This window comes from Glycine soja, chromosome 1, assembly GCF_004193775.1.
Source record: "Glycine soja cultivar W05 chromosome 1, ASM419377v2, whole genome shotgun sequence".
NCBI lineage: Eukaryota > Viridiplantae > Streptophyta > Magnoliopsida > Fabales > Fabaceae > Glycine > Glycine soja.
Genome location: NC_041002.1, coordinates 27,254,114 through 27,277,611, shown reverse-complemented (window position 1 = coordinate 27,277,611; position 23,498 = coordinate 27,254,114). Strand labels below are relative to the sequence as shown.

At 35.5% G+C, this 23,498-nt stretch overlaps 2 protein-coding genes across 2 annotated transcripts; both read left to right on the top strand.

Moving 5' to 3' along the window:
* Positions 1-9,737: 9,737 nt before the first annotated feature.
* LOC114414261 (tRNA(adenine(34)) deaminase, chloroplastic-like) lies at positions 9,738-20,899 on the top strand. The gene is made up of 6 exons (XM_028378560.1): positions 9,738-10,022; positions 10,921-10,973; positions 11,113-14,642; positions 14,752-14,839; positions 16,371-16,498; positions 20,448-20,899. Exons 3-6 carry the CDS (start codon positions 11,182-11,184, stop codon positions 20,710-20,712), a joined length of 3,942 nt encoding a protein of 1,313 aa, XP_028234361.1. The 5' UTR covers positions 9,738-10,022; positions 10,921-10,973; positions 11,113-11,181; the 3' UTR covers positions 20,713-20,899.
* A 613-nt stretch (positions 20,900-21,512) lies between these two features.
* Positions 21,513-22,713, top strand: LOC114414271 (lysine-rich arabinogalactan protein 19-like). The gene is made up of 2 exons (XM_028378569.1): positions 21,513-22,278; positions 22,383-22,713. Exons 1-2 carry the CDS (start codon positions 21,553-21,555, stop codon positions 22,479-22,481), a joined length of 825 nt encoding a protein of 274 aa, XP_028234370.1. The 5' UTR covers positions 21,513-21,552; the 3' UTR covers positions 22,482-22,713.
* Positions 22,714-23,498: the final 785 nt, after the last annotated feature.

Below are 23,498 nucleotides of genomic sequence, written 5' to 3'. Positions count from 1 at the left end.
GTAATGTAAAGCAATAGTTAGAATGGACCAAAATCATTTAGGGCCAGTTTGGATAGGGTAATTTAACTAGGTAATGTATTTTTTTTTACAGGGAATTAAATTTCTTTCTATTAACAGTAACTGTTTGGATATTTTACTAAAAGGAATTTAAAATTTTAGGATTTAAGAAGGAATTTTAGTTAGCTGAAAAAAATAGAATTTCAATTTCCATCTCAAGAGATTGAATTTGGAAATTCTCACTCTGAATGGAGGCGCACCTTTGTGCTCTCGACGTGGAGCCTCGCTTGCTCACTCTCGCATGCAGAGCCTCAATCTTGAACTTCTCTCTTTGGTTCATCTTACTGTATTTTTTACTTGTGTTTTTATTGAGATGTGGTTAAACGGCTTCATGGTTTTGATGTTGTTCTTTTGTGATAATTGTTTTGTTTTATTCTCATCTTAATCTAAATCGCATTTTACTCAATTGAATTCCAATCTAGGGTTCATTTATTTTTCTCAATACTTGCTATCACAGACTTGATCCCTGGCTCTCAAACTTCTCTCTCCCTGCTTCATCTTGCTCTATCATTTGTTAGGGTTTTTTTTATTGAGATTTGGTTCTAGGGATTCATGATTTCGATGTTGTTCTTCTGTGATGACTATTTCATAAATTTTTTGTTTTTCTCTCATTAATCATATTTTACTCCGTTGAATTCCAATCTTAGGGTTCATATTTTCCTCTAGTATGTATTGTTCATCCTCAAGTGCTTTACACATTAATAACTTTTTTATATAACATTCCAAGTATTACATAAATATTAGTATGTGCTTACTTCTATGGTTATATGTTTTGTTTGTGTTCTGTTTTACATTCGAAGCAAAGGTTATTGTATAAGTTTCTCGATTCATAGAATTTATTGAAAAACAAGTGGATACTATTCCTTGATTCATAGAGTTTATTGCATAAGTTTCTCTTACCACTCTTAATTTACAGAGTTTCAAATTTAGTCCTTGTTTTACAAAGGTAAAAATAAAAATAGCTATTTAAATTTTTAGTTTCCATTAGATTTAATATTATTTAGCAGTGAAAGGGATCTCCACTAGTAGGTGCATAAGTGGAAATTTGCAGCAAGCAATTTGCACCTTTGTTGATTTTGCTGAAGCAACGATCTTTATTATATAAAGTATGTTTGTACACATTACAATACTTTATAGGTTAATGATATTCCTTGATATATTCCTTATTATCATCATGACTTTAAGTGCTCTATAGCATTTATCTAAATGGTTATTCCTTTCATCGTGTTTGCCACCATGTGTTTGTTGTTTTATGTTTCAATGCAAAGAATTGGTAGCAAATACATTTTTTCCAAATGTATAGTAACATACATTTTTATGTTTCAATGCGGAGAATTGCCACCATGTGTTTGTTGTTTTATGTTGCTATCCTAAAGATTAGGCTGAGCTAATTTCAAAAGCTTTTAACTTGTAGTTAGGGAGAACACACAACTGCATTATACTTCCCCAACATAGAAGTAATGTATAATTAATAATACCTCTGATTACTTTGTTTCCCTTGCTTCTTGTACCATTTATTTTATTAGGTAGCTAACAGATACCAATCACCATATTTGAAAATGCAGAAGAAGGAGGGGGTGGGGTGGGGAATTAGATTCTATGAAATGGAAACTAAGTTTTCAATTGAACCATACTGTTCTTAACCAATAGGAATGTCAAAACCACCATGGCTTTAGATGCATCTTCATCCTTTAGCAAGTCCATTTTCAATTTTATAATTTTTGGGTATTTTAATTAACTTAAATATTAGGATTTCAAATACCTTCAAAAATTAAAGAATTTGAAAAAAAAATTACACGTTCCTCTCGCTCCTTCCTCTCTTGCAATAGTTCTCTCACTCCCCCCCCCCCCTCTCTCTCCCTTGATGGTGACCTCTCACTCATTTCACTCTTGGATCTCTTTTTTTAATTCAAAGAGTGCTCAATCTCTCTCTCGAAGGACTCTAACTTCTTCTGTGAAACATAGCTTGTCTGTCTCTCTGAGGTTAGTCTCTCTCACTTTCTCATCTAAGTATTGTAGGGTTTTTTCTTGTTCATCTTTGTTTCAATCCTATTTTTATTGTTTGGTTTCATTAATTTGCATCTTGTCTATAATCTAGGGTTTGTAGGTTGCATTTCCACCAAAGTTAGATTTGGATTTGAGTTTGTTTGATTTCATTATTGATATGTAATTTGTGTGTATACTGAGATTGGTCAAACTCAGAGCTAGTGTATGTGAGGGTGTAAAAGAATAAGAATAATGCTCAAACTAATTGTATGACCTATAACACTTTTGCTTGAGTTTACACCTTTCAAAATGTTGAATAGGTTTTCTCTGCTCTGTTGGACACTTTTTTGTTTGTATACTTTCTTTTTTGGTTTGATTGTATTGAAGTTCTACAATAGCATTTTCTAGCTTGCTTACTTCTCATCATGGAGAGTTTGATGATTTTAAAAAATGTTATGTTGAGTTGAGATTCCCTTTCTCATAGTGGTTTTGTGTTTATAAAAACAATTTTATCACACATCAGATAACAAGCTATGATTTATCGTTAATTTTGGAACAAGGACCTAGTTTAGTTGGGTTTGCACTTCTGTTGGCTTGTTGAATTGTTAATTGTTACTGACAGATAGGTGAGAATGTTCCCTTCCCAGGGATTTCAAGTTAGTTTAAAACTCTATAAACGTTAGATCAAAATTTCTCCTTGCAAGAAACATTCTCAACTAAAAAGGATTTGTAGTGTAAGAGTGAGTTATACAGTATTCTTTTATGAAGTTATACAAAACAATATACCAAACCTTCTAGTACATCTTGTGATTGAAACAAAAATGTATACAAAAATTTTGATGAAACAAAAATTTAAATTTTAAAATATGATTGAAATAAAATTTTAGAATATGTTAAATTTATTAGTTATAAAAAATATTGAAACCAAAATTTAAAAATTTTGTAAATAACATAATTTAATTTTGTTAGTTTTACAAAAACTTGAATCAAATATTTAAAATAATGACATAATTGTTAGTTAGTTTAAAACAATTGTTGAAACAAATATTTAAAATAATTTTAAATTGTTAGTTAGTTTAAAACAATTATTGAAACAAATATTTGAAATAATTAAAAATTGTTAGTTAGTTTAAAATGATTGTTGAAACAAAAATACACAATAATTTTAATAATATTGTGCAGATAATGGTTAGAACTAGAGATCTTGGTCGTGCTTTAGGTCGGGCAATAAGAAAAGCCCTGGGGAGGAGACAAGGGAGTGATGATGATAATGATGCCCCCAGCGGCGAAGACCTACTGTATCTGCTCACAGGGAGCAATAGCAAGAGCGTGTTGTTGAGGATCCTCCTACGGCTACAGAGGAATTGCACAAAGAGCATCAAGAAGCACCTGTTGAGGATCCTTCTACTGATGTTGAGGGTTTTTTTGGGCGGACCCCATGACACATCAGTTCTGAGAGATTATGAAATTCACATTGCTCTCAGAATCTGGAATGGAGAGGTTTGTATTTTTTAAAAAACAAAAAACACGTAATTTACAACTTAATAATATTTTTACATGGTCAATATTAATATTTGCAGGAACGTCCTGAGTTGAAGCTATCTTCCCATGGAAGGAAGATGACTAAGTTCGGGAGGCCGGCTCTAGAGATTGAAGGCCTTGTGGCTGCCAGTGGACTAAGTCATCTGATTGCATGTTCCCTAGATACGAGCGATCGAGGACTAATATCCGTTTTTGTGGAATGCTGGCATAAGGAAACTAGTAATTTCCATTTTCCCGTCGGAGAGGTGACTATCACCTTGGATGTCGTGGCATTGATGCTACATTTGCCTGTCGTAGGAGCGTTCCACAGCTTCGACCAACTTCATGTCGACGATGTTGTCGAGATGTTGGTTGAATTACTCGAGGTGAGCACTGCTGAGGCAAAAGCTGAGACGTTTCAGTGTCATGGCTTTTATGTTCGACTATCGTGGCTGCGAGATGTGTATCGGATGAAGATCGACGCATGTCACTGGATTGTAGTAGCACTAGCGTATTTGTTGCATCTGCTTGGATGCATACTCTTTGGTAACAACAGTGCCACACACGTGCACGTGGTATTCTTGGATGCACTGCGTGACTTGACACAGAGTGGGACTTACGCTTGGGGCGCTGTTGCACTTGTGCACATGTATGATAATTTAAATGAGGTGTCGAAAAGCACATCGAGATAGCTTGCAGGATTTATCACTCTGTTAGAGGTTAATTAAGATGTTACAAAAAAATAAATTCATTAGCGATGATTATTATATGTTGTCGCCCATTTTAATGAATATGTATGCAAAATATTTTTAATGTTGGGTCTACGAGCATTTTTCATCCGTTGGTTCCGCCCTAGCTGCCGATGGACCTCTAGCAAGGCACTGGCTCGCTGCCCGTGTCGACGTATCGCAGGCGTCTAGACAGACTGACCCCTGACATAGTGTGATGGATTCCATATGGTGAGCATCATTCATTCAAAGAATTTGAGGTCATCACGTTGTTTTCCGGCCATCTCAGATGGGGTCCCTTGACAGTAATTCATCGATCGGAGAGGGTTGTACGACAGTTTGGATACATCCAGACTATTCTGCCTCGTCCTACCATGCCTTCACTTTCTTTTGAAGAGGTGGATGATAGATGGATGCAGTTCAGTGGCTAAATTGAACCTGTAGGACAAATTTGTGTAGTGCCTAGCCAGTGTTCGCCAGATTACATGGATTGGTTCTACATGATTTCACACCCATTCATCAGTCCGGCATAGCCAGGGGATCCTCCTAGAGTTCTGCCGTTTCAGCAATATGACACATTTGTTGAACCACATGTGCATCAACAACAGGTGGCAACAACGGCACCTGATGAGGCAGACGCTGAGGTGCATCATGTTGGACATGCAGTGGTAATATATTTTTTTTTTGAAATTTGTGTTTGTTGTTTTCTTTTCTATTATATTACTAACAATTGTTATCTTTGTTTTTTTTTTACCTGCTAGGATGGTTTTGCAACAATTGTTGATAAGTTGGAGAGGCTACTGAATCTAAGGATCTTGACCGAAGGAACAAAAGCCTATATTGTTGCCGAAAAATGTGTGGGCATCACAAGAAGCTTCATTTGCCAACTAGCTGTAGGTCACAGATCGAGGCATAGGCGGCGTACAGATGGTCATTGGAGTTGATTTTTTTTATTTGCCTTATTAATGTTATTTTTTTATTTTTTATTTTTTGATAATTTATTTATATCGTACATTTATGTATGGACAATAACATTTGGTAGGTCTATAATTTTTGTCATCTGTTTATTGTTAATTATTTGTTAATGTTTATTTTAGGATTAAATTAAATCGTTTGTAACCAATTATGAATGTATTTTTTTGTTGCATCGTAAATCATTCTCAAAGTTGATAACACACTGTTAATTGCATGCGTATCTTTAAAAAAATGATTACTACATGTACATACTGACATAGAAATGAGTACTCAGTTGACAGCACACACATAGTTATGATAGTAGCAATGCATGTCTGATGCAAAATTAAATCATGACACAACATTGTTATAGTTGACAACACATAGAATCTGGTGGCTGTTGACTTCTAAGAGGAAAAAATGTCATGCTTTGTTGTCGTGAAAGAGAAACAACAATCACGTTGTATCGTAAAGCAATGACATATCCCATATTCGTAATATTCATCCACTTGTCCATGGTAACCTACATGTAAAAGACAACAAATAACGGTTACTTAAATGTTATTTTAAGAAAAAGTGACATAACAATGAACTTACACACCATAGATAATCCGTCAACAAGTAGGGAACACTTTAATTTCTCAAATCTCTCTATGTCACCAAGTAGGTTGATATACTTTTCCGACCAGCTTGTCAGTTCTTTATGCAGATGTTTGTGCACCAATGACCACGATTCTTCACCCATACCCAATAAGGCAGCTATTGCCCGATAACCACAGTTACCATCCGCTTTAACATCAATAATGTTTTCAATATAATCCTGGATGCACGGATGAAATTGATCCAACATTGGAATATTATGTCTCTATATTGGTTCCTCAAATGATGATGCACTATATTTCACTGAAGAATTACTATTTTGCACAGAGTGTAACGCAACAACATACTCCTAATAAGATGGATCGTGTTTTGTTGACTTTTGTTGTTTGGTCAGCAATTTTTTTGGAGCACCCTTGGTCTTCACCTTTTCTAGAGGAGGACACATGGAGTTCATATCAGGATAAGTAATTTCTCGCAACTTTGTCTTCAAATGTACTTTGCCACAAGCATTGAGTTGCTCAAAGCGTTTCGATATGGTTTCCATCTCCTCAGTTATGGTCACTTGTGCCTCACATAACCCTTGATCTGAAAAACTAAGTCTTCGCAAAAAAATATGGATTGTCTCTAGTGGTATGAAGCTAACAACATATTTAGATAACTCACATGCACATGGAATACCGTGGGTACTCCTCATGACACATCCACAACGTGAATGGTTTTTTCCTGCATAAAGTACACGCTCATACTCAATAGCAATTTCATTTAAAGCGTACCTTGATACCATACCAAGTAGTTTTTTGTACAAGGTAACTTTAAACACAAAAGATGCTTTAATCTGGGTGTGTTGAAGTGCCATCATATTGTTCATTGCTTCCCAAACACTGCATATGTCACCAAGAGAGTTTTATAGGAGTCTCTTTAATGACCAATGAGCACTCTCAACCCTACAAATGAAATATACAACATCATATAAACAATCACAACATTTTCATTTAAGTCAACACTTAAACAAATCAACACAAACAAAAAACAATATTGATACCTGTTAGTGGTTGTGTTTCCTAGATGCATCACTTTGTTGGTCCATGCTTTCACAAATTTTTCTTTGTGCGGAATCACCCATGTTTGACACACATAGTCCACAAACATAGGCCACGGAGAGCAAGCCATTTCAAAGTTTTTAAGGTACTCATCAAAAGAACTCTCACATGGACAATGAACGAAACTCCCCCAAGCCTCCATCACATAACCCCATGCATTCTTTTGAGCATCCAGGGTTTTGCACTTTGCCTTCACATTCTTGTCAATGTGAAACTGACACGACAAGTTCGTAGCATCTGGGAATACAGTTTTCACTGCTTCATCAAAGACAAATCTCTGTCGGTCACAATAACCCCGAGGAGTGCATCAACTCTCATGAAAAGACTCTGAAACCGTTGTAGAGCCAAAACAATGTTATTAAGATGTTCTCCTTCCAAGTAAGCAAAAGCAATGGAGAATGTCATTCTTGTTGGTGTAACACCAACAATATTAAGCAACGACAGCTTGTACCTATTTGTTTTGCAGGTACTGTCAATCAAGAAAACCAAATTACAAGAATTGGTTAATTTTACTGCATCAGGATGACTCCAGAACAAGTCGCGTACAACATTATCATCCTTCATCCTATGCCAGTGAATATATTGATCTCGATCAAGCAACATCATCAGTTGTTGCATTTCGGTGTTACTCCCTCTTATGGAAGAACGATAAGCATGTTTGGCATTGTAAATTTGTTTGATTGTTGTATAACTGTTGGCATTGTGTTCCTTCAATGTCAATAGAATATTTCTTGGCTTCACCATTGACTACGTCATATCAGCAACAATAATCTTCTCTTCCTTTGTCAATTGACCCACATATGGATGGTCAACTAATGACTTTGCCAATTCGTGATTATGAATCCCACAAATTAACTTCACCATCCATCCTTCTCCTCTCAAAACTGGCTTCGCACGCAACTTGAACGAGCATCCACATTTTCTACTACTAGTGCATGTTCTTACCAAATCATTCTTCTTCGGCCTATATTCACCACTCCTTTCGCAAGCTATTAACAGAAAGGAGGCCCTTCCTCGAACACTAGCATTAGTGTCTGACCTCATTATGACGACATCAAATCCAATGTCATGAGCCACCGATCGATCCCAATGTAAAACTTTATCACGGCTAGCAAACAACTATAACACAATTCAAAAAACATCTAACATCAATAAACACGTATATAATATAATTATTGTACCAACAATAACAAATTACACAAATACCTGAGAAGTATTAAAGGCATTAGAGCAATCGACGTGTTCTATTTTCATGCCAACATCTTCCTCATTTTCAACATTTATATCAACTTCTTCAGACATGATACTATCATACATCCACTGTTCTTCGTCCATCTTAATAAAACATTTAACAAATTCAATGACCAAAAAATACAACTTAAAAAAATTATTCAATCACCTCATTTGTTATTGACACAAATATAGCTGTATAGAAAAATAAAATAAAAATGTATTGTACATCATATAACCATATACTACATTTTTACTACACGTATTCATTAAAATGTCATATAAATCTAATAAATACATCATTGTAATAAATATTAAAATACATAATTCAGTTAAACATATAAATACATAATCATTGTCATATAAATTTGTTTAATTATTAATCATTGGTAAATTAATTTATAAGCAATCTAACGTTAGTTATAGCAATTTTTAAAAGTTAATATATATTATCATTTTTTTTACCATTCTAATTACAAAATACATTTTTCTATACAACTATTAAATAATATCACCAAATCAAAATTTCAAAAATTGTTAAAAATATTACAAAAAAATACACTACAAAAAAATTAAATATATAATTAAGAATATTTATATTTAAATTACAATTTAAATAAAAAATTAAATATTACAGAAATGCGTATGAACATATGAATCAACAATCCGTATAGTTCATACGAATATGGATCAGCAATCCGTATGGTCATACGACAATCCGTATGGTCATACGAATTGCTGATCCATATGAACCATACAGATTGTTGATTAGTATGTTCCTAAGTTTTTTTTGCGTACTTCTTCTTCTTCTTCTTCTTCTTCTTCTTCTTCTTCTTCTCGAACGACGAATAGCGACCCAACTTCACCGTATACTCCTAATGACACACGTACATCATTGGAGACCAAATACGCTTCGAAAACGACTATAACGGAAGCAACTTAAACTAATGGAGTGAGATTTCGTGGAAACAAAAAAACGCTGTAGAAATGAAAAATCAATTTTGCTATTTATAAGGGTATTTTTGGCATTTTTAAAAGTTACTGGGTACCCCAGCAAAAATGATGGGTGCCTCAAGCAGCTGCCGAAAGGTGGTCATAAATGGGCCCATAACGGATTTGGTTCAAGGATTATTTTTCTTACACCATTTAAATTTCTTCTATACCTAATATATTTTTTAAAAAAATTAATTTTTTTTTACTTCTTCGTTCCTTTCTTTTTTCTTTTTTGAAGGTTTCAAATCCATAACTTTCGCATTATTAGCATGTCACTTTAACCAACTAAGCTAATATGTAAATTATGTTAAAAAATAATTAACGTTACTATATATAACACTAAAATTTTTAATGTATATTTAATACACATATAATTACATAATAAATTTTGTAAGAATTAATTTTGATTTAATAATGTACTTTTTTTATATATATAAATTTTAAATAAAAATTAAAAATTTAATAAAAATTTATATATATAAAAATCTCACAACTTACGGATCGGTATGAATTATATATAAAGGTATTTTTGATTTTTTGTTCTCACTACTACTAGGTGCATTAGAGAAATGCTGGGTGGAGGAAGAAAATCCTTGTTTCAATTATTCTCTTCTGTCCCAAACAACTGCAGCTTGTCGCTCTCTCTCACCAACAAAACAAATCCAAGAAGACAACAAAAACAAATCATTTTCATTTCCCTCACTCTCTCTTTACTTTCCCAAAATCTCATCTCATTTCTCTCTCTCTGACCCATCATTCAAATCTTAACTCTCATTAATCTTCTCTTCGTGGGTTAAGCCTAAGGAAAACCACACCCCATCACTGTTCAAGGTCCTTTTCTTCTATAACACAGGTACAAACCTCTTTCATGCACTTTCGTTCTATCCTCTTTTCTCTTTCATTAGGTCTACTAAACCCTTTAATTATAATGGGTTGGTTTCGTTTTATAAGAATAATAATAATGTAAGAAGATTCTAAATTTTGAAGTGCAAAATGATTGTTCTGGGTTGGTGATGGTTTGATTACATTAAAAGTTGTAGTTTTTAGATTTAAACTTAGGTAGTTTACTGCCGTGGAATTGTGTGGTACAATGGGGTTTCTGTGTGTTGGGTTGAAGTTTGTTGCGGAATCTGAGTGTCAATTTCAAGTGATTTCATTTGGCTAATGAACTTGTGTTGTGTGATGAATGAACATGAATCTATGTAGTGTGTTCTCAGTTTTTTGATGGGTTAATGGATGTGACCTGAGGTGGGTGAGTTATTCCTGTTTAGATAAGTTCTGTGTAATATTGTACGAGTCTTTTTGGTGGTTGGGATAATATTATAACTGAATTTGTTAAATGTGGTTGAATGAAAGGAATGAGTGATTGATGAGACCATTTGAGGAGCTGAGACTGTGATTCTGTTAAGATCTTTTTAAATTGTCATAATAAGATATGACATGTTTTGCGTCAGGTTTTTTTTTTGACAGAGTTTATTTATGCTTTTTAGTTGTTCTCTAAATAAAAATATTGATAATACAGAATGGTCATATGTTTTCTCTTTAAAGTACCAGATGGATCTGCTTTATGTATTTTGGGACTGTTGTGACATGAGAGTTGAGACAATCAGGAAGTGTGATGAATGCATCCCTTTCTGAAATATTGTGTAGTGTCGTTTTCTGTTACCATCTGTTCTGAGGTTAAATTATTTTAGATACTGAGATAAATTGATTTAGTCATTCTGATTTCACTGAACCATCTATTGGTACAGGTGTGAAAGGTGAAAGCAGAGTGTGAATATCAGGTCTTGTCCTTTTTTCGAAGGTGATTCACTATGTCGATTATTCTTGTGCATAGGCTAATACCAAGCTTCTATATCAGCACCTAACAGATTACGGCCTATTGCGTTTTGGCATTTTAATCTATGCCATCTGACATGATTTCTCTGTTTGTTTGAGCTCAGTTGTAATTAAAAAAACCCCACTCTTGTCAAGGTACGCTCTCTCACTCTTGTGTGAAGACGCATGCAACTATGAGCAACGCATATGTTAGCTCAACAATATATGCTGTTAGGTGTAAAGAACCATTCTCATTATCTTTCAATGGCTACTCAAACTTCTGTTACGAAAGATTTGACAGAACCGCATCATACTGTTTGTCATGCTGTGGTTGTTGTGATTTCTGTTCAGTCTCCACTTACAGAGTACCCATAAAACCTTGTCTTATAAATGGGTTGAGGCAATCTGCTCTTCTTCAATTGTCGGCATCTAGAAGGTTGATATTGGGTGGTGGAGACCATTACCTTCCCCGGCTACCAGCTTATGGTGTCCTCAGAGGTTGTCAGGAGCTTAATTCTTCTGTCAATGAGAGAACTGTTTACAATAATAGTAGATGGAGAATAAAGGGAAGATGTATTTGTGCTACTTCCCCGAAAGGGAGAGAATTTTCCCATTCATTTGGTTCTGATGATGCTGAAGCAGTTCTCAGCTTGTTGAGTGAGGAGGCAGATAAGGATGCTATTGGTAGCAAATGTAAGAATGCATCTTCATCAAAAAGAGTGGAAGTTGAGAAGAAAAGAAAAAATCTGAGCAGAGAGAGACATTTTAGTTCAAGTGAGAAAGTAGAAACAGAGAAAAATGGAAATTTGAAGCGACATGAATCATCCACCATAGACTTGAGAAGAGAATATGGAAAAGCCAACAAAGAAAGGGAAGCCTTTGCAAAAAGTGAAAACCATAGGAAACGAAGAGATGCATCTAGTTGTTCATCTTATTACTCTCTCTCATCAGGAGATTTTGGGAGTGAGCTGGAAGTTCAGGATGAGATTGGTTTGGAAGAGTCGTCACTGGAATATGAGAAGGATGAAGCGAATCATCTGGAGGAACAAGTAAAGGAAGAATTCAACAGGCAAGGGGATGACTCAAAGAAGCTGCAGGCTGTTTCAAATAAGCGAAGAATTGCATTTGGTGTGGATATTGATTGGAACCTAAGGAACAAGTCTGAAAAGAAGCTGACTGAGGGAACTCTGCAAAACACTGAATCCACAAGAGAACAACAGGACATGCATTCAAGAGAATTTAGAACACTTGAATCTGGTCATAAAAAATCATCTATTTCACAAAAGCGAGTCAATATTGAGGATGATAAATCATCTTGTGTTGTCAATTTGGATAAGAAAACTAACAAAGCATATATTCAAACTGAGTCTGGTTGTGATGAAGTTGAGACAATTTTGTTATCACAAAAGGAATTCAGTGGCAGGGAAGGGAAGCTTGAGATATCAGAAACAATTTTGAACGAAACAACTGATAAACATAAAAAGTTTGTTAGTTCAACTTCTACCACAGGAAAGCAAACTTTGACATCAAAGAAGGTATTCAGTGGCAGGGAAGGGAACCTTGCAATATCAGAAACACTTTTACAAGAAACAAATGATAAACATAAAAAAATTGTTGGTTCTACTTCTACCACTGGAAAGAATGTGATAGATAGAAGTTCCCAGAAATATACTGGAAATTTAAAAATTGAAGACACTGAAAGGACCTCAAATACTAGGATGAAGGACATGGAAGTGAAAAAAGATTCAGTTTTGAGTTCTGTTCAGGGAGTGGAGGAGCAGCAATACCAAAAAGGAGAGAAGATCATTAAGGTGAAGGATAAAGAGAGAAGAAAAAAATCTGAACAATTTTCTGAAGTATCAGAAGCTCACAAGATCAATGTTGAAGATACATCTAGCATAAAGTCTAGAACTAGATTAATGAACATGGAAGAAAAATCGAACATAAGCTCAGATGCAAGGGTTACGTGGCTCCAAACAGATAAAAGGACAACTCAGAGTTTCCAACACAGGAAAGGATCTGAACTTGTCAGCACTTTATCAGAAGGCTATGCCAGTGATGAAAAGCAAGTTTCAAGTTCTCAAAAAGCTTATGAGAAGGTGAGATTAATTCCAAAAAGTAAATCAACATCAGTTGTTAGAACTAGAGAAAGTTCTAGCCAAACTGATGAAAGGATTGCAAATTTTGAATTGGCCAGAGACGACCAAAGATCTAGCAACCTTTCAATTTCTGATGAAACTACCTCAAGAGAGGAATCCAGCTCCCAGGGATCATTGAATTTGATTTCTGGGGCTGGAAAACATATTATATTAGCATCAGGTGAAAAAAGGAGGCCTGCAACAATGTTGATCCCTTCCTCTTCTGAAATTGGTGGAGACTCAGCACATGTTGAACTCACTGCAGGAATTGCAAGCCCTGAGATCTTCCTTGGAACTTCAGAAAGTGGCTCTTCTGCTTTGTATGACAATTCAGGAAGAAGGTCTGCTTTGCATCCAGATGCTATTGATTCAGCTGATCGTTTAGAGAAGTCATCTAGACAGTTTGTTGATGAGTTTGCTGAGAGGATCAGGCATGAAGTAACGACTTCAGAAGCACAAGAGATGGAAGTTACAGGAACAAAATTGAATCTTGAAGTTGGGGGTGATCAGATCTACAGCTCAAGGCAACAAGGCACTCAAAATGGTGCTCAGTCAAAGGAGCATGATTCTAGTCGTTCCTCTGGGTTTCCTGGGACCAAAGGACCTTCTGATGAGATGTGGGATGTCACAGAACCATCTGCTGAGCAAGTTCTAGTAGCCAAAGAAACAGAGATCAGCAAGGAAACTGGGAAAGCAGTTGTTACTAGAACTGGGAGGTCCTTATGGGGTATGATTGCTGATATTGTTCGATTACGTTGGGGTTCACGTGCTGGTTCCTCCACTTCTGCTGAGAGAAATTCACCAAACAAGTCTGACAGTGACACATGGTTTTCTGGGCAGGAGCATGAGGAAACCACTAAAACTAATGTCATAAAAGAAACAAGTGTACCACCACAAGCCATGACTTTTGATAAGTTAAAACCGGGTAAACATTATACCCAAAGTGAGGGAGAGGTGTCCGACAATACAAAACTGAAGGACAAAGGAAAAAATGTTGAAGTTGGATTGTCATCCCCAAATACATTGGAAAGTGGATCAATGTTAGTAGGCGTATCTTACACTTCTGGAGAGGAAAATGCTAGTTGGACTGAAGATAAAAAAAATTTGAAAGTCAATACTTCTGGCACTCAAAACATGGAATTACCAATTTCAGTACCTGCCAGAGGGCCTTCTATTGTTGGAGAAATTATAAGCATTGGTGGATCTGACATGTCTGGAGCTGAATCAGTGGTTCCAATCAAGGAATCTGTTGCTCCTGGGCAGTCTGAATTGTCCGGCTCAGAGAGAAAGGATGGAGAGTTGAAGCAAAGGAAGTTTCAACGGAACAGGCAAGTCTTAAGAGATAGGTTTGATGACTGGGAAGAAGCCTATCAACGTGAACTTGAGCAGCGAAGAGTAGATGAAATGTTCATGAAGGAAGCACTTTTGGAAGCCAAGAAGGCTGCTGATACATGGGAGGTACCTGTTGGAGCTGTTCTTGTGCAGCATGGGAAAATTATTGCCCGAGGCTGCAACTTGTAAGTGTGATGATATTATTTCATTTTTTGCAAGTGTGATGGTATTATTTCATTCTTTGTAATTGCCCTAATTTTTTATTTTTAATTTATATCTTAATATCTGTTTCAGAGTAGAAGAGTTACGGGACTCCACTGCCCATGCAGAGATGATTTGTATACGAGAAGCTTCAAACCTTCTCCGATCATGGAGACTATCAGTAAGCTTTCCTAGTTGGAAATTTAGTTATTTTGATATTACACCACCCAAAGTTTAATATTCATTGTTGTGATTCTCTTGTATAATTTTTAAGCTCATATGACTAATTTAATATGTGACAATATTCCACCACTTTTATGTTAAAAGAGTAAAAGATATCTATAGCAGCAGGTCTAATATTTATTTTTACAGAACAAAGCAAGTTGCCATTGCAAAGATATTTTTAAATTTAAATAAAATTTATAAATAAAAATAAATTAAATATTACATGTTTTCATTATTAATATTAATAATAAGTATTTTATTATATAAAATAAGAATAAATTATAGAGATGAGACTTTTAAAATTGAGGACATGAGAGATCTATAAAAAAAAAAAATTAAATATCCTCATTCAACTGGGAAAGTTGAGGCTCTTTTTTTGTATTCACGAGTGCCTATGATTAAATATCGTTAGACCTGTAGTGCCTTTCATCCTTCATCATCACTGATTAAACTATTGACCATTCATAATTTTACTTTCGAATAGTTGGTTGCTATGCAGCTTTCTTAATTCTTATGTGGACGCATTTTTTTTTTTTTGCTCAGCAAAAAATATTTAATATATTTATAGGCTAGTACCAGTGGTACTGAAAGTACATAGGAATAAATGTGAATCCTGCTTTTCCAGAATATTGGGGAAGAGCTGGAGACACAATGATGGACAAGGTTTATTTGCATACATGCAATGGTGGACAGCATTATCGAAATATCCAATGCAAAACTGTAAAAGTATATATTAGCAAGATAGATTCATTTTTAAAGCAGGTGAAATTATTGAAAGAAAATAATATTAGGATCAGATTACTTTATAATCTATCACTCCCTAGTACTTCTATATCTAACGATTGATAATGTTGAAAACCCTTGCTGTGGCAATTTTTTTTATTAAAAAAGAAGAAATTCATTAAGAAAAATGAGATATATAAAGATAGAAGGATAAGATATCCCCCATAAGAGAACTGCAAAAGGAAAAAAAAAAAAAATACAAAGAACAAGCAAAATGGAGCTCAAGAAAATCAGTGCACAATGGCAGGCCAATCTATATTGGAATCTGAAATTGCAACCCCCTTAAAAGAGCTAGTGAGCCACACACTAAAGAGAAGCCCAAATTTGATTACTTTATTAATCTATTGCTATTTAATTTAATCAATATTAATAAGTAATGTTACCAAAAATAATGCTCCTGTAAAATAAAGAGAGAATTCGACTATAATGGCATGTTTAATAACCTAAAGCAATTTTCATTTAGTACAGGGGAATGAGAATTGAAGTGGTAGTGAATATTTTTGTATTTGGACTTACGTGTGGTCCTGGTGGATGAACCATTTCCATCCTTTCAATTCTTTCTTACCAAACATTGCTTGAAGGATCACTTAGTAATTTTGTCTTTCTTGAGAAATGGTTGATATCTATTAGTTCTGGTATTTGATACAACTTGATAATTAGTTTGATGGTTCATCTGTTTAAGGACAAAATTTTCCCACTTTCAGGACACTACACTTTATGTAACGCTTGAGCCATGTCCAATGTGTGCTGGTGCTATCCTGCAGGCAAGAGTAGACACTGTTGTGTGGGGTGCTCCCAATAAGCTTCTTGGAGCTGATGGTAGCTGGATTAGGTATGCAGCCAACGTGCTTCTTTTATTTGCTTATCATTAAGTTCTCACAAGGGAGTCTTTATGGTTTATCAATGTTTCATGAAACTTTACCTATATTTGGCAGAATTGGTTTCTACGCACCTTTATTTTCCCGCTTGTTATCTTTAGTTGCATTGGTCATGCCGTAAAAAACAGTATTGAAAAAGAGGGATTGTACACGTGTATTAAAATATATATATTATCATAATAGCTAACAGAAAATAAAACAGCTAATCCTAAAAACTTGGTCAAACAATTAATAGAAAATAACAAAGTAACAGGCAACTGCTGATACACGTTCAACATTCCTCCTTGTATCTGTGGTTGACAAGTCCAAGTTTCTCTCTCAGTAGCTCAAGATTTAATGTAGTCGTATCCCTGTCGATCTGAATACTTTCTTTTTCAACACACAATGACTTTGCTTCAGTAGCTATTCGTGGAATCTCCTTGAAATTTCTTGCAGCAGTAACAACTTTCTTTTCTGCTTCTAGTTCTAGGACTCTTTTATCTATGAAAATAATCCTCCGCTTGAAGGATACTATACCTTGCTGGATGCTTGACTTTCTTGAAGATAGTTCCTGCAAGGAAGCTCTTGTGGCAGAAACCTCCTGTTGAAACAATTTCACATCTCCAGAAAGCTTTTCATTGTTCTTTGCAAGTGTCAATTTGTCCTCCCTGGACGTCAATGTAGATGACATCAAACTTCTTCTTAGTTTAACAATTTCACGGTATCCTTCAGCTTGCTGTAGAAATCCAAGCAAATTCCCAAAGTCTTGCTCCCATTTCTTCTTCTAGAATGAGAAACTTATCAATTTCCTCCGTCTTTAGAGCCAAAGTTTCAGTCTCTAATTTCACTTGAGCAAGGACAAATTGCAATTTGTCATACTTGACATCAATGCTTGACTGCATCTCTTTAAATCCAGAGACAACTTTATGTCTTAATTTCTACAGCTTCTAAATTAGAGTCATTGTCTGCTATCTTTGTTTCTTTCTGTTTAACTTTTAGCAAGAAGTTGTTCCAATTCATCCATTAACACATCCTTTCTTTTACAAAGGATCTCTTTTTCTTTTTTGCCATTCTGGATTGAATGCTCAATGGTATTATTCAATTCTAAACTAGCTTCATTCATAAATTGTGATTCAATCTCCAACTCCATCTTTTTAACCTCCAAGGCTTCAAAGGATGAAGCCATTGGTCCATTTCTTTTGAATACTGTTAGGAACCAAGAATTGAAATGAGAAAGAAAATAAAAGATTTTATTGACTAGTAAGAAAAGAACAGAAAATAGGAGGAAAAACTCTCCTCCAAGGGTTTCCCCTTCACAAAGGATTTCTCCTTTCGCAAAGAGCTAATGCTCAATCTACAAATGATAAGATCCCCCTCTCTCTTAGCCTTCTTCCTCTATTTATATCTAATAAATCCCTCTAACTAAATAGCTAACTAACTCATTAGTAGTCTAACTATATTAACTAACTCTTCTTCTCCTTATATCCTTACAAATACACTGACGATGCTCTCTTCATGGCAGAATCTGCATTATTTAAAGCATTCGTTGCATAATGGTCGAGTGAGATTACGCATTGTTCCTCAACAACTGCATGATGAAAATGACCTAATCTTTTGTGCCAGACTTCTGTATTGTTTACCGTAACTAGATTGGCTGCTTGCTCCTCCTTCAATGGATCAAATGAAAAACTTTTGCCTCTCATTTTGATATTGAAAATTTCCTTGTCATCGACATCTTTAATCAAATAGTGCTTATTTTCAAAGATGACTTTAAATCCCTTCTCAATCAATTGTCCCACACTTAACAAGTTTTGATGAATCTCAGGTACATACGAAACATCATAAATTAATTTTGTACCTGCACAACTTTCAATGGCTACAGTTCCCTTTCCTTCAATAGTGATAAAATCACCATTGTCAATTCTAACTTTTGATACCTGTGATTTGTCAAATTCTCTGAAAAGCTCTTGATCGTGGGTCATGTGGTTGATACAACCACTATCCACTAGCCAACATTCACTTGAGCTGCTGCTTGTAAAACATGTTGCTACAAACAATTGCTCTTATTCTTGTTGATCTGCAACTTAAGCCAAATTCTTTTGTTGAAAATTGCTTTTGCAAATACTCACATGATGCCCCAACTTGTTGCACTTTTCACACTTAACATCAGGTCTTCTTTAGCATTTGAAAGGAGGATGACCCATTCTGCCACAGTGCTTGCAAGGAGGAAATCTTTTGTTGTCTCCATTATTGTTGCTTGTGTTGGCTGCTGCTTCTTGGGTGTTGAAATTATTCTTCTTGTATTTCTTCCACTTGCTTTTCTCTCATTGGTTAGTTTGCAATTTAGCTTGCAATGCTTCTTCTATAGAACCCTTAGCCCTCATTTTTCTTCCTTGCTCCTGGGCTTGTAAAACATTTACAAATTCTGTTAACGTAAGTTTTGACAAATCTTTAGTATTCTCCAAGGATGTAATAGCAGTCTCAAATCTTTCAGGGATAGTTACCAGTATTTTCTCAACTATTCTTGAGTCGAAAAAATTAGAACCAAACAATCTTATTTTGTTAGCAATGCTAAGAAGCTTGTTAGCATACTCTTCAATTGTTTTGGACTCCTTCATTTTCTGCATCTCAAATTCTCTAATCAAATTTAGGGCTTGCATTCCTTTAATCCTTTCATCTCCTTCGTATTCATTCTAGAGGAAACTCCAGATTTCATATGCTGATTTGATGGTCATGATTCTATTGAAAATTTCTTTTGAGATAGCAACAAACAAAGTAACTCTTGCCTTTGACTTTCTTGCTTTCCTTTCTTTTTGATTTTTTATCTGTGCCATTGTTGGATTAGTTGGTAAGGGAAGAACTTCGTAGTCTTCCTCAATAGCTTCCCAGAGATCATTTGCCTCCAGATGTGCCTTCATACTCGCTGCCCAGATTTGATAATTGTCACCATCAAACATAGATGGTGCTAGTGCTCTGTATGGTGTTTCAAAATCCATTTATCAGATGAATTGAAGCAAAGTGTTTATGCTTTTTTTTTGTGATGGGTTTCACTTAGTTCACTTAGAGGTCCTTCTTAAGAAGGCTTTAGATACCAATTTGTTGTAAAATTAGCGTAACTCACAAAATTAAGGGAGATGAATGCACACATTTTTATTGAATGATCATCTATTTAAATACAGATTTATTGTAACAGAAAGAAACAATAATAACTGATTTTCTAAATAATAACCAACCACTAACATATCAATAACAAACCACTAACATAACAACTACTAAGTAACAGAAAATAAAACAACTAGTCTAAAAACTTGGTCAAACAATTAATAGAAAATAACAAACTAATAGGCTACTGCTGATACACGTTCAACAATGAAGTAGGGTCAATTTATTGATTTTTATAAGGGTCTTGCTAACCAGTGCCCTTGGAGCATTGGTTAAAAAACTAAAAGGAGAAAGATTTATTGTGTAAATCATAAAAAGGCATAAAGAAAATCATGGGCAACACAATTTTCCGCCTCCCAATAAAAACATTTCTACTTTAAGTTTCTTAACCAATGTCCTTTGGACACTAGTTCACATTTGTCTTTTTATAATAACTAGCTTAAAAGTTATATCAAGGATAATTTCTTATTGGTTGTAAAAATTTTTACATTGACCGAGCACGTCTATTAAAGTCTCTTATGTTATATAGATGCCATTTCTGTATACAACCCCATTGCCAACATCTTTTTACTGGAATTTATCCCTAATTTACCTTTTTCTGAACTTTAATAAGCTGCATTTGTCCAAATGTGCTAGGATTACAACTTAAGTAGGGCAGGGGTTTCCAATTGTTTTTCTAACTGAAATTGAGTCCTTTTGGAAATTTTCTTGAAAGCTCAGTACATCAAATATTATAGCTCTTTCTTGAACTTTTTTCTGCAGAATTTTCCCTGATGGAGGAGAAAATGTATCAGAACAAAGAGATATACCTCCTGCCCCAGTTCATCCATTCCATCCAAACATGAAAATAAGAAGAGGGGTCTTGGCCACTGAGTGTGCGGATGCAATGCAACAATTCTTTCAGCTAAGAAGGAAAAAGAAGAAAGAGGAACCGTCAAATGACCCTTCTTGCCTTCCTGTTACTCACCACCCCTCCAAGTTACTCAACAAGATACATGACGTCTTCCACATCATGTTTTGTTTGTAAAAGAGAATAATCACATATTTTCCCATGTTTTAAATGAGCTTCTAAATAAAATAATCAAACATGAACGAATGGTCATTGTGAAAAGTACAATGTTCAATTTCTCTAGAGTATTCAATCAGTTAAGCTGTCAAAGACAATAATTTCAGACGTTGCCTACTTAATTTCAAGTAATGACTTCAAACGCTTAGGATGATGACTAGAATGTAATGATATAGTAAAGCCTGTCTGTCATTGTTCCCTTTCATTTATTTGGAAAGGGTGATTGGGTGAGAATTTGATATCACTTGCAAGAAACAGAAACCTAGAGTACGTACAACGATTGAACTGCTGATGAAACATCACAATCACAATGGTAAGTTGAACCATCAAGTATTAACAGAAAGTGATAGAGACCCCGTACTTACATATAGGTATGTGTAGAAATTAGTAGGTGAAATTATGTTCTCATTAACATAAAACATTATTTTATTCATTCCATCCCTCCTAATCCACCCAACCTTTTGTCCTGGCAAATATGAAAAATAATTAAGTCTACTTAAAATACAAGTTAGGCCATAACCATAATATGAATGTGTGAACCTGTGATAAAAGTCTAAATGACCAGGACTAATGATTTTCAAGGGTCCCCCTTGATGCAAGTGAAGCTAAATCTAACTCTACTATTTTCCTTTGTTAACGTTACTCGTTAGATGATTAATATTTAAATGATGTCACAATCACGTGAAGGCTACATTCTTCCTTCCACAGATAGTCCACACCATACGTTTCAACCTTGTGCTTCACATTAGCCCATATATAAGAAGCAAACTCTCTGCTTTCTCAACCAGATCACAACATACAATGGCTGCAGTGTTCTGGGCTTTGGCTTTGGTAAGCCTCTGTGGCCAGCTACCTTCCAATGCCCAAGCACCTGCAACTGCGCCGGCAAACTCACCACCTACAACCCCAGCTGCAACATCACCATCTTCCGGCACGCCACTGGCGGTAACACTACCACCAACAGTGGTGGCATCCCCTCCCACCACAAGTACACCACCAACTACATCCCAGCCACCTGCAATTGTAGCTCCCAAACCCGCACCTGTGACACCACCAGCTCCAAAAGTTGCACCTGCTTCAAGCCCAAAAGCCCCACCACCCCAAACTCCACAACCACAACCACCAAAAGTATCACCAGTTGTAACTCCCACATCGCCACCCCCGATACCTCCACCACCCGTTTCTACGCCACCGCCATTGCCACCACCAAAGATAGCTCCAACACCAGCCAAAACACCCCCTGCACCTGCACCAGCAAAGGCAACACCAGCACCCGCTCCTGCACCTACAAAGCCAGCACCAACTCCAGCTCCTGTTCCTCCACCACCAACATTGGCACCAACGCCGGTAGTAGAGGTACCAGCACCGGCGCCATCGTCACATAAGCATAGAAGGCACAGGCACAGGCACAGGAGGCATCAGGCACCAGCTCCAGCACCAACAATTGTTCGCAAAAGTCCCCCGGCACCACCTGATTCCACAGCAGAATCAGACACAACACCAGCACCATCACCAAGTCTGAATTTGGTAATATCTTTGTCTAGTGAAATATCAAATTACATTACAATTATATACAAATATGTCTCATCAGTATCACATTGTTTTGATCACGTTTTTTTTCCTACTCTCAGAATGCTGCATCGTCAAACCACCAGCAAGGGAGAAATATATGGGCAACAGCTGCACTTGCTATTGCTGTTTTGCTAGCCGTCACCGGCTACAGCTGCTAGCAGTCTCATGGTGACCATGGATTCACTTTAATGAGTTATTTGGTTTGCAAAATATATAATCATTTTATGTGTATAGATCTGATAATGAGAATCTATACCTATGATTCTTTCCTTTTTTTGTTGTGATCTTTGCTCAGAAATATTAATGGATACGATTTTTTGAATTATGGAAATAATCATCTGTCAAATCAAATGTCTCTAGTTTTATAAGTTATTGCATCAAAGTTGATCAGTTTCTGAGTGTATGTTTATTTTCTCCAATGTCATACTCCGTGATGAGTCCAAGATTGTCAACTAATTTGTGATGTCTTAGATATCCTGCACACTAGTAAGATGAAATTCCAATTACTTTCAAAGATTAAGAGTATTTGCATACCACTGATTTTACAAATTTGTCTATAAAGAATAAAGGAAAGCATGAGAAAATAATATGCCATTATCCATAAGGTTTCCAAAAAGAAAAGGCATACTCAGCAATACAAGATTGAAAGGTAACCACAAAACTGGCTGCTAGACCATGAGCACAAATTAACTTTTAACACACTTGCATACATGATCCAATAAATTAGCTATTAATTCCAACAAACAGCAATGCAATCCGGTTACTTTGTATGATGAGCACCAAATTCAAATCCAAGAGAGGGTAGATGGATGGATGGATTTTTTTTTCTTTTCCTGTAGGCAAAAATTGGTGTTCCATTTAAATATTTATTATATAATAAGAATATGTTGCATATTAATATGCTACATATATATAGACAGGGATCGGATATGGCAAGTTTGCAACAAGTGAAAGGTTGATGCACCAACAAAGATAGCTTTAGTTTAAAATACCTTGCATGAATATATTTGGAGACAACCAAGAAGGATTATTCAAAAGCATTTAATTTGACCTACTGATTAAATAATTACATTGAACAGGGATAAGCTGGCATAGTCAATGTCTATAAAAATGTCAAAGCATACCCCTTATGCCTTATAACAGGGATAAGCTGGCATAGTCAATGTCTATAAAAA

Bases quoted from the DNA above. Each gene is read 5' to 3' on its own strand.
- LOC114414261 (XM_028378560.1), top strand. From the start codon at position 11,182: ATGAGCAACGCATATGTTAGCTCAACAATATATGCTGTTAGGTGTAAA. The intron at 14,643-14,751 runs GTAAGTGTGATG...TATCTGTTTCAG, and splicing joins ATTGCCCGAGGCTGCAACTT to AGTAGAAGAGTTACGGGACT. The intron at 14,840-16,370 runs GTAAGCTTTCCT...TCCCACTTTCAG, and splicing joins TCCGATCATGGAGACTATCA to GACACTACACTTTATGTAAC.
- LOC114414271 (XM_028378569.1), top strand. From the start codon at position 21,553: ATGGCTGCAGTGTTCTGGGCTTTGGCTTTGGTAAGCCTCTGTGGCCAG. The intron at 22,279-22,382 runs GTAATATCTTTG...TCCTACTCTCAG, and splicing joins CATCACCAAGTCTGAATTTG to AATGCTGCATCGTCAAACCA.